Below are 16,054 nucleotides of genomic sequence, written 5' to 3'. Positions count from 1 at the left end.
TAAGGCTTTCCGTCATGGCATGTATGGGGGATGTTCAAGGTTAGAAGAACTGTGTGTATTTGTGTGTGTGTGTGTGTGTGTGTGTGTGTGTGTGTGTGTGTGTGTGTGTATGGTGTTGGGGGTGGTTATTTTGAGACAAGAAGTTTAGGAGAGGAAAATTATTCTAGAAACATTTCGTAGATCTCCTGGCGATGGTGAAAGCTGTACAGGGATATTCATGAAGATCCAACATATAAGGCCATAGTCTCTAATACAAGTTATAGGGTCTATACAGATAGAACACACACACACACACACACACACACACACACACACAATGAAAGAACATTGAAGAAAACATGCTCTTACCATAGTATGTAAGATACTCCGCTGTGTGTAAAAAGGTCAATGAAACCAGAACATTGAAAATCCAGTTTATTCCAGCTGAGCATGCATTTCCTGTACTTCTTGCCCAGAGAGGATAAATTTCAGAGTTCACTGTCCAGGGCATCGGTCCCATTCCTGAGAAGTACATAATTAAAGCTACGGTAAAGATCACTCATGGAATGAAGTACCTGCCTCTTCCAAGAGGGGACAACGCAAGGCAAAAGTAACAACGTGCTGCTTACCAGGTGCAAAGAAAACAAGATATAATACCAGGCCTAGGAGTGCCGTCCAGGAGTAGGGGGTTGGGCAGAAACTGTACGCCCAGTGAATCTCTTCTGCTTTGAACTTGGTTTCATTCTCACACCTGAAAAACATACATTAATTTAGTGTTTTAGGATACAGCTATATAAGTTAATGTGATTTCATTGCACGAATCTGGAAATTCCTCAGTGCCCTAAGAAGAGCAGGTAAAAATAATTTTTTTCTTAGAAAATTGACATTTCATGTCCTGAAAATATGCAAATAAACACATCAAACTTAGAATGACACGTATAGCATAAGTGCACATTCACACAATTAGAACTAAATTCTGTGTCCGAGTGGCACAGACAGGCATCATTTCTTACCCAGCTGGCATAAACGACACCTGCTTTCTAACTTGGAGCTGCCTTAGACAGAGCAGCCCTCCAGGGTTCCTTGTGCCAGGACACTGTGGTAGAAACATTGCTGTCAATGCAGTTATGGATGTCTAAGAGGGCCAGGCCCCTTTAGGAGCAGGCTCCTGTGTTCATCCACCTTCCAAGCCACTTTTATTTTCATCTAAACTTAATGGTGCAAGCCGAGCATGCCAAGAGGCACTTTTGTCCATGAGTGTAATCTTTGCCATCATCACTCCATGACTCTGAGCGAAGCACATCTCTCCACATGTGCCTAATATATTTTCATTTAAAATTATGCCTTTAAACTAAGTATGCTCCATACTCCTTAACTGAAGGTGACTATGCATACGTACCCTAAGCAAACCCCATGCTTTCTAAGTTCAAGGAGAACATCACTTTGCTTCTGGTGCTCATCGGTGATAGTCTTCCTCCAAGGTTCACCACAACCAATAAGACAAAAACAAAACAAAACAAAAAAAAACAAAAACAAAACAAAACAAAAAACCCGAAACAAAGCAAAACGAAATGAAACAAAACCCCACAAAATTACCATTGAGTTTGCTTTGGGTTGGCCAACTAACCGTAGGTATGGTGCCTACCCTGAAGTGTGGTTAACATACTCAGTGAGAGTGGAGAAGACAATTTCTCCTTTGCAATAGATATCAATTACAGACGCCTTCTTGATCAGGGATATACAATTCCCACTCTCAGTGCTAGAACTGTGTCTAGCTTGAATATGTGCTGGGCTTATTCATGTTATCAATCTCTGTCAGTTCATGTGAGCATGAGTCTTGTTGTGTTTGGAAGACAGTGTTTACTGATGTCATCCACCATTTCTGCCTCCTCTTCCACATGACTTTATGAGCCAGGAAGGGAAGGATTTGATTTTTTTAAACATCCAATTTAGAACTTAGTTGCCCAAAGTCTCTCATCCTGTTTCAGTTGTGCAGTTGTGTATTTCTGTGTCACTTGTCACATACTCTAAGAAGACTCCCTGATGTAGGTTGAGTGATGTTCTAACCAATGGGAATGGATGCATGCCAGTAGGAGTCATTTTATTGATATGTTCTTTCAGCAGAATACTAGGGTTTCCCCTAGCCCAATGACCTATACATTCGCACATTCTTGGAAACCATAACAGTGTCAGGAATGGGTTCTATTTCATTGAGTAAGCCTTACGTCCAATAAAAAAGCTGTTGCTTCCCCTGTAATATCTGTGCCACTATTTCATCTGTATGTATAACGGGCAGGCACTGTTGTAGCTGGGGGATAGTGGCGATTACCTTTCTGTTCTTGTAGTGTGCAGAGAAAATGGAAAACATTTGGGTTTAGTCTGCATTCCCTCACAGAGACTGAATTATTTTCTAGCTCCATCCATTTACCTGCGAATTTCATAATTCCATTTTTTTTACAGTAGGATATTACACAATATCCTATTGCATAAATGTACCGTGTTTTCATTATTCATTCACTTGTTAATGGACATCTAGGCAGTTTTGAATTTCTGGGTATTATTGATAGAACAGCAATGAACATGGATGAGCGAGTGTCTCTGTAGTAAGATGCAGAGTTTGTTGGGTATATGCCCCAGAGAGATATAGCTGGATCTTGAGGTAAATCCAATTCCCAGCTTCCTGAAGAACTGCCACGCTGATTTCTATAGTGGCTCAACAAATTTGCACTCCCACCAGCAATGAATAAATGTTTTCCTTTCATTGCATCTTAATCAGGATGAGTTATTTGCTTAAATTATCTTGGATGTTATGAGTGGGGTAAGGGGAAGGTCTCAAAGAAGTTTTAATGTGCATTTCCTTAATGTCTAAGGATGCTAAGTATTTTCTTTAAGTGTTTCTCAAGCATTTCTGTTTTATCCTTTTGAAAACTCTATGCTTAGTTCTATGCCCTATTTGTAATTGGACTGCTTATTTTTTGATGGTGTTTTCAGCTCTTTATATACTTTATACAATAACCATCAATCAGATCATGTAATTGGCAAAGATCTCTTCTCACTCTGTAGGCTGCCACTTTGTCTGAATGACAGTGTACTTTGCCATACAGAAGCTTTTGAGTTTAATGAGGTCCCATTTATTAGTTGCTGTTCTTAGTGTCTGTGCTACAAGTGTCCTGTTTAGAAAATTTTATTTTTTATTTTTATTTTATTTTATTTTATTTTGTCTCTGACAGTGGTTTCAAGCCTATTCTCCATTTTTGTCTCCTGTCTGATTCATGGTATCTGGTCTTATGTTGAGGTCCTTGATCCATGTAGAGTTGATTTTGTGGGGGTAACAGTATTTATGTAGGGTGAATCTATTTGGATTCTTCAACATGCCGCCATGCAATTTGACTAGCACTGTTTGTTGAAGATACTATCTTTTCTTCCATGTGCACTTTTGGTTTTGTTGTCAGAAATGAAGTGTCCACAAATATGTAGATTTATATCCAGGTATTTAATTTAATTCCATTGATCCATGTGTCTGTTTTTATGCCAGTATCATTCTGTTTTTACCATTATAGCTTTCCAGTACAACTTAAAGTCTCTGATGGTGATTCCTCCAGAGGTCTTTCATTATTAAAGATTGTTTTAGCCAGCCTGAGTATTTTCGTGTATTGGTTTTTGTTTTTGTCATCTTGTTTTTAGATTTAACATTTTCTTTGGCTGAGATATCCAGGTCTTCTACCTTGTCTTCAAGAAGTGAAATTCTCTCTTCCAGTTCTTGCATTCTGTGGGTAAGGCCTACCTCCGTGGTCTTTATTTGACATCCTATGTTTTTATTATTTCCAGTTTCATTTTACTTTGAGTTTTCTTGGATGATTCTATTTCTACTTTCACGTTTTGAAATTCCACTGTTTGTGTTTTCACAGACTGCATTAAGGGATTTAGTCATATCCTCTTTCAGGTCTTTAAAGACAACCAGAAAGTCTATTTTGAAGTCCTTGTCTTGTGTTTCAGCTGCACTGCATTTCTCATGGCCTGACATAGTATCTTGGATGCCCATTTTGTGTTTTGGAGTGGGGTTTTCTAGTGTAGGGATCTGGTCTCACTTTTGTTGGGTGGGTGTTCAATTCTTTAGCTGCTGCTGTCCTCTGAATCTAAGCAAGGGCTGTTGTTGTGTATTCCCTGATTGTGAGTGCTGCTGTGGTGACACAAAGAAATGGACTTAGGCCTGAAGAAAAGGCTGAGAAAGACTGCAGAGAAGAGGTAAGGGATCCTGGCTCCTCACCAAGAGGTAGAGTCCCAGGGAACTGAAAAGAAGGGACATTGCTGGTAGCATGCTACAGTACCAACAGTAAGTCTGGAAAGATAGGCTGGAACTCTGGTGGAAAGTGTTTTTGGTTTGTTTGTTTGCTTATTTGCTTCCTTTTTTTTTTTTTGTGGATAGGTGGTTCACACAAAGGGTTATAGACAGGCTAGAAAGGAAGGCTAAGAAGATTGGTGGGGAAGAGCTAACTTAGGTCAGTACCGAGAAGCAAAGTTGCCAGACAATTGAGGTAGGGTAGGAAGTGGGGCTTCTGCAGGCAGGCTGCAGTAGAATGAAAGCACAAATCAATAGAGATTACACACACACACACACACACACTCACTCATAGATATACACACACATACACACATACACCACACAATTAATTACTGTCTCTCAAAAGAATAGTGGTTTTTTTTTCTTGTAAAAAGAAATCTTAATGTTTAGTCATCACAGCTCTCTGTGGAACCAATTGCTCACTGAGCAATGGACGAGGTGTGGGTATTTTCAGGGTTATGAGCAGAAAGCAGTGGTTGGCATCTTCTGATAAAATCCCTAAATCAATATTCTCCACCTTAACTTACCACCAGAGAAAACATCTTTTGAGTTATTCTACTTGTAAGAAAGTAATAAAAAAGGAAATGAAATCAAGAGAAGGAAAAACAAAAACAAAGAAAGGCTCCAGAGAGACAAGCTTCTTGTGGTGGGCGGGTGCTCACCAATAATGAACCTTTCTGGAAATTTTCTATTTGATATTTTTCTTGCCACAGTGCTTTGCCCAGTCTGTGTATTTTAAGGGGAACTGCGTGCTTGTCACCACAGCTTTTCCCACCAGGCTGAACAAAGGTAGCGAGACTCTGTCACTTCTTGTCATACTTGAGTGGATGTCAGGAAAGCGCCGAGACACTGACCCTGCTGGACACACACCCAGCAGCATGCCAAAGAGCAAATGACTAAGGCTGTGACATCAGTCCTGACATTCACAACTCAGACACTAGACATCTCCACTGCAGAAACACCACAGAGCAGCATGCCCTGGCCTCTGCAGGCACCACTGGATGCTCCTAAAGAGAACAGGCTGGCAGACATGGGCAGAGTAGAAGCCATGCTGTGCCAGGGCTCAGGCCCATGACATCACGGAGCAAAATCAGGAAAGATAATAAGTTGCAATGAGGGACCGTTGAGGACAAAGAGCACAGGCCTCTCAGGAAGAGGACATAACAATGATGAGGAGCCCTGTCCAGTAAGACATAGGAAAATGTTATACGAAACCCACTATTGTGTAAGAAAACTAAAAATAATGATTGAGAATAAGGGACATCTCATTCTGGCCGTGTGAGAATGAATATTCAGCAGCTGAATAAACAGACTGAAGGCTGATGTGGCCTGAATAAATCAGGGATAGTTCCTAGCTTCGGTCAGAGCCCACACGCCTTCAACAACAGTTGCAAATTAATAACTCTCTGTTGTGGTGGGTTATTTTCTCCTGTCCCTAGCTCCCAGAATAATGACTCATGAGACTCAAGATAATTATTTGCAAAGATCTAGGCCACATAGCTTCTCTGACTAGCTCATAATTTAAAATAGCCCATTATACCAATCTACATTATGCCACATGGCTGGTTACCTGGGCTCAGGTACCATGTTTCCATCCTCTTCGCATCTTGCTGGCTGAATCTCCCATGCCTGGCTCTCTCCCAGAATCCTCTCTGCCTGCTGGATGCCCCGCCTCCTATTTCCTGCCTCAGTTATAGATCATCAGATTTATTACTGCCAGGTGAGGTTTCCATACAGACACCTGATATTCTCTCAACAACTCTCTCTGAAGATGGAATAATTGTTTTCCCTATCATATTAGACAAGTTTAAACCAAAGAAGTCAGGAGAAAAACTAAGCAGTGTAAATACACAACTGCTCTGGTGACCGTTACTCTTGAAAACATGCTCCTCCCCTCCCCCCACCCCCATACAGGAAGAATTTCCTCCACCATTCTTCCACTCACCATGACAAATATATTTAATTTAATCAACTGCTGTACAGAAGGAGGCAGGAAAAAAAAACCACAACATATATTTTAAAAAGCATAACTTCACATTTTTAGTTATGAAAAATCATAGAATTTTGTTCCCTTTCCCAAAGAGGAAAAGTTCCTAAATCTAACTTTCGAAAACAAAAGGAGTTTTTCAAGGGATGAAGTGATTTTCCAGTTTTATGTCTGGTGCAAGGGATTTAATCTAAGTGTGGTGGGCAAGCTGTTTGTCACTGATTTGCTATGGCCTGTGTGACGCATCTCCTGTTCTCCTGGATTGCCTGCACATACTTTCTTTGCTAACTGAACTTCTGTAGACTACAGACAAAACATGTTTTGTCTATTCCTGCCTCAGGACTCTGATGGCTTGGGAAAAGATCACCAAGCCATACACCCAAAGCTAGAGGTTAGCTCTGAATGTGCTTTTACCTGTGAGAATATATGACGGAATGACACAGAATTTGAAAGTGGTGATGAGGTTGGCCTATGAGGGCACAGAATGTCTCACAGTAAAGGACATCTTTCATTCTTACCTGAGGGGAAAAAAATAAACAAAATTCGAAGCCAAAAAAAAAAAAAAAAAAAAAAAAAAAAGAGTAGTGATAATACCCATTTCTTTGAGATTAATTTTTATTTTTAATTATGTATATTTATGTGTATGGGGTGTTAGGGGTTACGTGCACATGAGTTCAGGTGCCTGTAGTGTCTAGAAGATGGCATTGTAGTCTCCAGATCTGGAATTGTGTATAGACATGAGCCTCCTAACGTATGTGACTTGAGTCTTCTGCAGGCGGAGCAAGTACTCCTGTGGTGGTTTGAATGAGAATGTCCCCCATAGGCCTCACGGGTTTGAATACTGCTCCTTGGTTGGTGGATCTACTTGGGAAGGATTAGGAGGTGTGACCTCACTGTGGGTGGGGGTCAAAGCCCACATCATTTCCCAATGTCACCCTATGGATCAAGTGAGAACTCTAGCTACTGCTCCGGCTCCATGTCTTCCTGCCTGCTGCCATGCTCCGCAGCGTGACGGTGATGGACTCACCTCTGGAACTGTGAGCCCCAATAACAACAAGCTTTTTTCATTAGTTATCTTGATTGTAGTGCTTTGATCTAGAACTGAAAAAGTAACTAAGACAGCTCGTATCCACAGAAGCCTCTCCGCAGCCTCCTGCAGTTTTCAGAAGCAGCCCTAACTTTTGAGTATCCCATCAAAGGAAGTAGGAAAAGTTACTGCTACAAAAGTGACTCATTACTTCATGCTAACTCTAATCACTATTTAGCAATCTAATATGAAAACAAAAACAAAAAGAAAAAAAACCTAAAACCAAAAAACAGAATCCCTTATGTTAACAGCCTTTAAATTCTAATTACATCTACAGATGACCACAGTATGAACCCCTCACTCGTGACATGTATACGATATAAAGGAAAAAAAAAATGGATTCTCTATGGCCCCACCGGCCTATATTTTACTTTGTTTTGTCTCATAAAGACAAATTGGGAACAAAATGACCATCTTTTCTTAATTGCTTTCCTTCCTAGTAAAAAGGCCTTTGGAATTCCTAAGCAATTAAATCAATCACATGGGTAAGATTCAAAGCATTAGATAGAGTCTTGGAGCTAAAAAGCTTTCTTTTTCTTCATTTAATTTATCTTTACATATAAACCACACTATCAGTGATGCAGATCAGTACTTCCTGACATTCAAAATACAAAAATCAAATGCACGGAATATAGGTAGTCAAGTGGAAACAATATCTAATGTCAAGGATGCTGCTGCAGTGATAATTGGTACAGTAATTCTGATTCTAATTGGTAAGGCAGAAAGTGAGGTCAAATTATCATACCATGAGGCTCAGGAGGTCCATACTACCTCCATATTCTTCCATTTACTCAGTTATGAAGAAGAAGGAAACCAAGTCCTACAGGACACACAAGGTGTGAAGAAAAGGGTTGCTTTAATGCCTAAAGCCAAAAAAAAATAAGCACTGTTGGTCCCCATGATTGCAACCTCACACTGTTTTCACGCATCTCATCACTGGATTCCTTTCTAAAGTTATCTTTTGTATTTTTCTACATGCTCAACATATGACCATCACATAACTTCTCTGGGGTCACTGGTTAGCACGGTTGTGTTATTTCTGCTTATAATTTATATTTTTAACATAATGTCTGTTTATGGTGGCTTCGGGCTGAAACGCCTCCTTTTTTTGTGTTTGTTTGTTTTTTGAGACAGGGTTTCTCTGCGCAGCCCTGGCTGTCCTGGAACTCTCTTTGTAGACCAGGCTGACGTCAGACTCAGAGATCTTTCTGCCTCCGCCTCCCAAGTGCTGGGGTTAAAGGCGTGCGCCGTAGCGCCCAGCTAAACTCCTCTTTTTGATACCCTGATGATTTCGAATAATTCTGATCACACAGGACCCAGAGCCTCCTGTCCAACCAGTAGAAACAGGGAGTTTCACCAGTTCGTGATCCCGCTCAGAAGGTACTATGTCCCTCATACGGATCACCAACGTACTCATCATAAGTTTGAATCTACACATGCTCCTGAGAGTGTATAACAATTACCAAACCTTCTATCCCAGCAGCAGCATTACAGCCCTGACGTGCCTTTCCTATGCTGACTCCTTGGACGCATCCTACTCACTCAGGGTTTGCTGAACCTTATCACTCATATGTTCTGGAATTCTTTGAGAATTATTCAGAATCCATCCCCTTGTTACTTGGGGGGAAATCTACCTACTTCGTTATGTCAGCTTCTCATCCTCTTTCCTTAATTTCCCACTCTTTTCATTTTCTGGCCACGATCAGCCAACCATACAAAGAAAGTCAAAAGGAATTATGGCCAATTTCAACTGAGGTTGAACAGACGTAATTAAACTAATCACAAGCATGAGGATATATCTCTGCAATGCCACAGATGCACAGAAGCCTGAGTTTAATCCCCTGGGTCTTCCCGCAAATAACATCCTCACGATCACTCACACTATGAGAGCCATGAGTCATGTGAAATACCGTGGGCTTAATTAGATAGAGGTCATCCAATAAGACCAGAAATCACCATCTTAGGTAGATAAATTAGCACACTACATTTGGCACAATTACTTTACAATAATGAAAATCAGGTCCCTTGGGTTTGACTGGCTTGTCCAGAATGCCAGAGCACAGGTTTAATCCTAGCTAGTCTTCTGCAGCATTGCCCTCTGCTGGTACCCAGCACAGAGGCCAGAGGGCTCTAATGTACCATCTTTGGCAGATCTTGGGGGCCTGAGAGAACTTCTTGCTGGAAGGCATCACATTCTCCAGCTGAGACAGAGGCATGTGTTGCTTAAGTCCTGGATCTGGCTTCGGGGCTAGTCTACTTTCCTGATATCAGTGGTATTCCAAACATTTACCATATTGATTATGGTACCCTTAAGCTCAAAACTAAACCCCTAAACTGATATATACATGGTCTCTGGAAGCCTTGGCAATATGAGTTTGCCTGAGCCCCTGCAGATGTTGCTTACTGTGGCTTTGCTGCAGCCCTGCCGTTTGCCATTCATTATTGTTCTTATATCTTGGATAATATATGATATTTGTCAAAGTGTATATATCTATATGGCAAGAGAGTGAATAAATGAATGAATAAAGACAGTGAATTTAGAGTCCAATATGTTAGCTATCATTTATTTAACAGCTCATCGGCAGTCAATAATAGTTTTATAATTCAAATCATTTAAAGCCCAAACAACACTAAAATAAGTCACACCAACAACTCGCTTTATCAGGGCCAATACTATTTCTCTGGAGCAGAGTTGGAATGGCCCTCACATGGTGTGCTGTGACAGGAGACTCAGGACAGCAATGCCCACCGTCACTCTCCACTTCCAATTCAGAGACTTGAGGATTTTCCACAAAGATTCATGCTCTTAACTGAACAGTTCCTACTCTTATGAGCCTTAGTAAATCATAATAGTTACCTGTAGTAAGGATACAATGTCTGTAACCATCCCTCTTCCTTCCTTAGGCTTTGGAGGCCACACTGCACACAGTCCATTGCTTAGATGCTTGCTGGGTAAATTAGGATACTTTCATCAGCTTCCACTAAGCCAATCTGGGGCCACTTTTCCCCATTGTACTGTGAGCTTCTGAAGAGTTGGCAATGTGGTCCTGTTTAACTGAAACTGTATTGGCAGCATAAGGAGTAGCATCCTTCCATCATGTAAGTATTGCTGGGCTCATCTGCTCCATCGTGAGCCTTAAGGGTATCAAGCCACACCAGCATCTGGCTCTGTTTCCTTCCACTGCGAACAGGGCCTGCATGGGACCCCTGCCTCATCTCTCTCTGCAGGTGTGTGGGATGAATGGAAGTTAATTCATCACTCTAGACTGACTGGATGCCAACAATGGAATACTTTGGGAGTTTTTAAATTCTTGTTTTAATTCCATTCTACAGCTGTTTTCTATCAAGTGTGTTTTATGGCTTCCTCAGGAAAGCTGTGTTCCTAACAGAAATGGCCATGATTGAATTGAATCTTCACTTGATGGAAATGACTGATATTTCTACAGATGAGTTATATTTAAAAGTCTAATATATATGAAATCACTTACTTATAATAATTCAAACTTATAGCATCATCACTCTTCTTTTGCATAAGAGACATTTAAAAATATATAGCGACTTTCCCAAAGTACACAGCAGAAGCATTTGAATCCCACTCTATTCCTTTTCCTCTTCCAACATAATTATCCCTCAGGTTCAGGTATGTATGGAGATTTCTTTCCTGGGAGTGCTTTTCTTTTGTGGAATTCAAATGGAAACAGGGACGTTTCCCTGAAAGCTGTCCTTCATCTCCCAAGTTAGCATTCTTTCTACATCCACAGGAAATAATGTATTGACGTCATTAGCTAAAGAGAGTGGAGCTCTCAGAGTGTGAGGGATAAAGTGAGAGCCTGTCAGCAGACCTCTGGCCTCGATACACTTTTCTGACTCAGGATCAATTTTGATCCTAAACTCAAGTCCGTAATTTGAATGAAAAGGATGCTTACACGAGCTGGAAATATCACATAATGAGTTTGATAACTAGAAAATTCTTTTGAGGTGGCTGATGTACTACGTGATAACAGGCCGCTGTCTGGCAGTTTCTAATAACGGATTAAAAACACGAAGCTCCATAGTGGTTTTCTTGGTGTAGTCGTGCCAGTAAGGAATTGAAAAAAATCCCCCGGAAGTTATCTAAGTGCTTTGAAAAATATGTCTAGAAAGTCTCAGAAATGGTTTCAACTATATGTTAGTACTTGGGTACTAATAGAGGAACTTTCTAAGTGATGAGCAGACGGAAAGCCGATATCATGAAGTCGTCAACCGTATGGCGTGGTCACACTTCCGTCTTACTTTACTAAACAATAAACACAGAAGCTTCATAGTTAAGCATTTTAATCGTGATCACCATCTTCTCCCTGATTCATAGAAACTCCTGAAACACCCCACTGGCTGTCAACAACGAAACAAGAAGAATTCCCCCAATTTCTTTTAATAGTATAAGAGCTGTATCAAAATCTGCCTAATAATCTTCATTGTCAACCTGACTGGGTTTTAGAATTACCAAGGAAATGTACTTCGGGTTGTGATCTAAGAGAATATTTCCAGAAAGATTTTAACTAAAGAAGAAAGGCCTTCTCTGGTTGTGCACAGCACCACCCCGCAGGCTGGAGTCCTGAACTGAATAAAAAGAATAGAGTGGCGCAGTAGAGTCCATCTCTCCGCTTCCTGACTGTGGGCGTGCTGTGGTCAGCTGCTTCACGCCCCTGCCACTGCCCGATGGACTGAACCCTCAAACCGTAAATCTGAAAGAACAGTTCTTTCCTTATGTTGCTTTTGTCAGAGCAATGAGGAAATTTGCTGACTCACTGTCCAGCCTTCCTTCTGATTTCTTGCTAGTCCGCAGCATGTCACACCTACTAGCCCAGCTAGCCTTCTAGAAAGAATGCTGGTTTCACTGTGCGAGGCTTCCATATAGCCTGGATGGACCAGCCTACCTCCCCACCAACCGCCACCACCTCTCTCTGGCATCACCACTGTGAGCCAGGGCCTTACCAGTAACCTGGAGTGTACTACATAGTTAAATAATACATATATAATTGGGGCTCAATAAACAGTATAAAATGAACTTGTTGATTTCTTCCTTTTTCTTGGTGGAGTGCTGAACCTAGTTTAGCCACTAAAACTATAGAATACTACATGGCTAAGAAAATGTCTATATTCAGACTGGTTGTTCATTTAGAGTAATTTAATATCTAGTATCTAACATTGTCATAATGTACTGTGGCATTCTGCCTGAGGCAGAGTCTCTCTCTCTCTCTCTCTCTCTCTCTCTCTCTCTCTCTCTCTCTCTCTCTCACGCCCATGCATGTGTGCATGTGCATTCTAGGATAGCTGAAAGAAAATGTTGGAGAAATCATTATTCCAGACTTCCAGTTGTACTATGGAGCTATTTTAATAATAACATCATGTTACTTGAAAAAAAAAAAAACAGACACATTAATCAATAGAATTTAATTGAAGACCCAGGCATAAGTTCACACACTTATGGACACCTGACTTTTTGACAAAGAAATGAAAACTACACACTGGACAAAAGACAACATCTTCAAAAACTTGTTCTGGTCTAACTTCCTCTACATAGAGCTGGATGTAGAAGAATCAAATAGATCTATATCCATCACCCTGCACAAAACTCAGCTCTAAATGGGTCAAGGACCTCCACATCAAACAAGTGACCATGAATCTGACAGAAAAGAAAGGGGACAATGGGCTTGAAACCATTGGCACAGGAAAAGAAATCCTTCTGAAGAGCAAGCCGATAGTATAGGTAATAAGAACAACAATTAATAAGTGGGACCTCATGAGACTGAAAAGCAAAAGACACCATCACTCAGGCAAAGTGGCAGCCTAGAGAGTGGGAAAAAGATCTTTACCAATTACTTGATCTGACAGAAGGTTAGTATATAAAATACGTAAAGAACCAAATAACACTGAACACCAAGAAAACACATGATCCAATTACAAAGAGAGCACAGAACTAAGCAGAGGATTCTGAAAAGACGAAACACAAGAGATCGAGAAAGAGTTAGATGTTCAAAACCCTTAGTCATCAGGGAAATGCAAATTAAAAGTAAGTTGAGACTTCACCTTACCTCAGTCAGAATATAACCAAGATGAAGAAAGCAAATGACGGCTCATGCTGGCTAGAATGCAGTGAAAGGGGGAAACTAATTCACTGTTAGTGGGAATACAAATTTGTACAGTCACTATGGAAACTGGTGTGGGTTCCTTGGGAAGCTGGGATCAATTTCCCTCAGGATCCAGCTATACTACCCTTGTGAAAGTATTCAAAGGATTCCACGTCTTACTACATAGAAACTTGCTCATTCGTGTTGACTGCTGCTCTATTTATAATAGCCAGAAACTGGAAACAGCCTAGAAATATGTCAACTGATGAAGGGATAATGAAAATGGTATACATTTACATGATGACATATTAGCCAGTTTTTTAAAAATGAAATTATGAAGATCACAGGTAAGAAGGTAGAGCTAGAAAAAAAAATCCTGAGTGAGGTAATCCAGACTCTAGTCTTTTTTTAGACTTTCTTCCGTATGTAGATGTTAGTTTTTAAGTCTTTGATATGCATGATATAATCCAAATAACCACTGAGGTTAGGTAAAGGACTAGAAAGGGACGGGGTGGGGGGAGGGGAGGAGGCTCTTCCAAGGACGGACAAACTAAATGGAGTATTATAGAGATACAAAGGAGAAACTAGGAGGAATAAATGGGTGAGGGGAGTGGGACAGATGGTAAGGTAGAGGAGGGAATATGTAGAGGGAAGACCAACATGAAAGGCCTCTGAAAGACCATATGGAAACCTGGTTCTGTAGGAGCTTCCTACAATGTATACATATATGAGAGGAACCTAAATGGTGTCACCAAATAAAGGGGAAGACAGTGCCCCAACTCAACATCTCTTGCCAGCACGGGAAACCTCCAGTACCAGGGACGGGTAACACTTAGGTGAATTTTTGACCAAAAGAACCCCATGGAAACCCCCACACATCAGTCATTCCCAAGGTGATTGGTTACTCTCCACAACCAGATAGTAAGGCTCCATTACTGCAGACAGAATTTCTGTATCTCACTGAACAAGGCAAAGCCATTTGGTGCACAACTAGAGCCTTCAACCCTATTGACTAGTGTTTATTGTATGGGAGGAAACTTTTCATGTCAAGTCCCCAAGTCTGGCAGGCTGTGGGCCTAGGAGAAAACCAAACACTAGTGTTCTGCTAAAGGAACATGGCCATAAAATTACTCCTGATGACGTTCTGCTAAACTCACAGATCAAGACTTCATTCAGACATCTCATTTAGAGAAGCTTTCTGTGATGGATGGGAACTGACACCCAGCTAGAAAATATGCAGAGTGACAAAATATGGAGCACACAATCTTAAATGTGACGTATTCACCAAAGCAAATAAATAAATAAAGAAAGAAAGAAAAGAAAAGAAAAGAAAAGAAAAAAAATCCCAAACATATGATTTTACCAATAAAGACCCAGGATCCAGATGTTGGGGTAAAAGCTCAGAGAGGCAGAGAAATCAAGAAATTACCCCACTGACCTTCCTGCTCAGCCAAGGTCCCAGAAAGGAAAAGTCACTTCTCCTTCTCCACACTGTCTTTAAAAACCCTCAAATGGAATGTTCTTTTTTTCTACTTCCCATGCACCTCTTTATCTGTCCTCCAGACTTCCTCTCACTCTCTGTGGCTTTTTTCCCTATGCTTACTTCCTGCCAACTGGTTTCTTATTCCACCTCTTGACCTATGGTTGATGTATTTAATCCTGTTTACAGAAAGCTCTTGGATTAAAGGTGTATGCCAGGGATAAGCCACACCACAACTAGAAACAGGCTTTTCTAGCACACAATCTTGGGGGTTCACAGTGTGATCAAATACCCAGCAACAAAACCCCTCATGGAAGGTGTAGAAAGATGATAGGAGCAACAGGTGATGGAAGACTCCAAGAGTCAGTGTTTTCCAGACACAACAGGATTGATATACACAGAAGTTCACAGAGACTGTGATGGAACACATGGGGCTTGAACATGTTCAAACAAGATGGGATTCCAGCATTGAGAAGAAGTGGATGTGAGTTCACGCCCCCTAAACAAGATGTCATCTGCAATTAATACATGCTCGAAAAGCAAAAATTAGTTTTCTCCAATGGAGTCTCATTGAGTATTTCAACCGCACCTCAGAGCAAGCACTATGCCCAGGAGTAAATGGCAACACAAAATGAAGGCAATGGTTGTTTTGTGGATTTTTTTTGTCTCATATTGTTTTGTTGGGGTATTTTATGTCTTACTGATTTTTTGTTTATTTCGGTTTCATTTCTCCCTCCCTCCCCCCCCCCCTCTCTCTCTCTTCTTTTTTTTTTTTTTTTTTTTTTTTTTTTTTTTCCTATTCTCTTTTTTTTTTTTTTTTTTTCTTTTTTTTTAATACATTTTTATTAATTTATACATATTACATCTCAGTTGTTAGCCCATCCCATGTATCCTCCCATCCCTCCCTTCCTCCCACTTCCCCCCCCCTACTCCCCTCCCCTATGTCTGTGTCTGAGGGGGATCTCCTCCCCCTGAATATGCTCATACGGTATCAAGTCTCTCCTTGGTGACCTATTATCTTTCCTCTGAGTGCCACCAGGCATCTCCATCCAAGGGACATGATCAAATA

At 40.8% G+C, this 16,054-nt stretch overlaps 1 protein-coding gene across 1 annotated transcript in view; it reads right to left on the bottom strand.

Moving 5' to 3' along the window:
- The window catches only part of SLC2A13 (solute carrier family 2 member 13), a 289,570-nt gene that overhangs the window by 10,076 nt on the left and 263,440 nt on the right, over window positions 1–16,054 (bottom strand). The window contains exons 8-9 of the mRNA XM_084748255.1: window positions 609–730; window positions 349–501 (exon numbers count right to left, since the gene is read on the bottom strand). Of these exons, the coding sequence (XP_084604381.1) occupies window positions 349–501; window positions 609–730 (275 nt within the window). The remainder of the gene's footprint in view (window positions 1–348; window positions 502–608; window positions 731–16,054) is intronic.

Source organism: Acomys minous, assembly GCF_964271855.1.
Source record: "Acomys minous genome assembly, chromosome: 12".
Lineage (NCBI taxonomy): Eukaryota > Metazoa > Chordata > Mammalia > Rodentia > Muridae > Acomys > Acomys minous.
The sequence above is the reverse complement of the archived record's forward strand: the minus strand, read 5'-3'. Positions and strand labels throughout refer to the sequence as shown.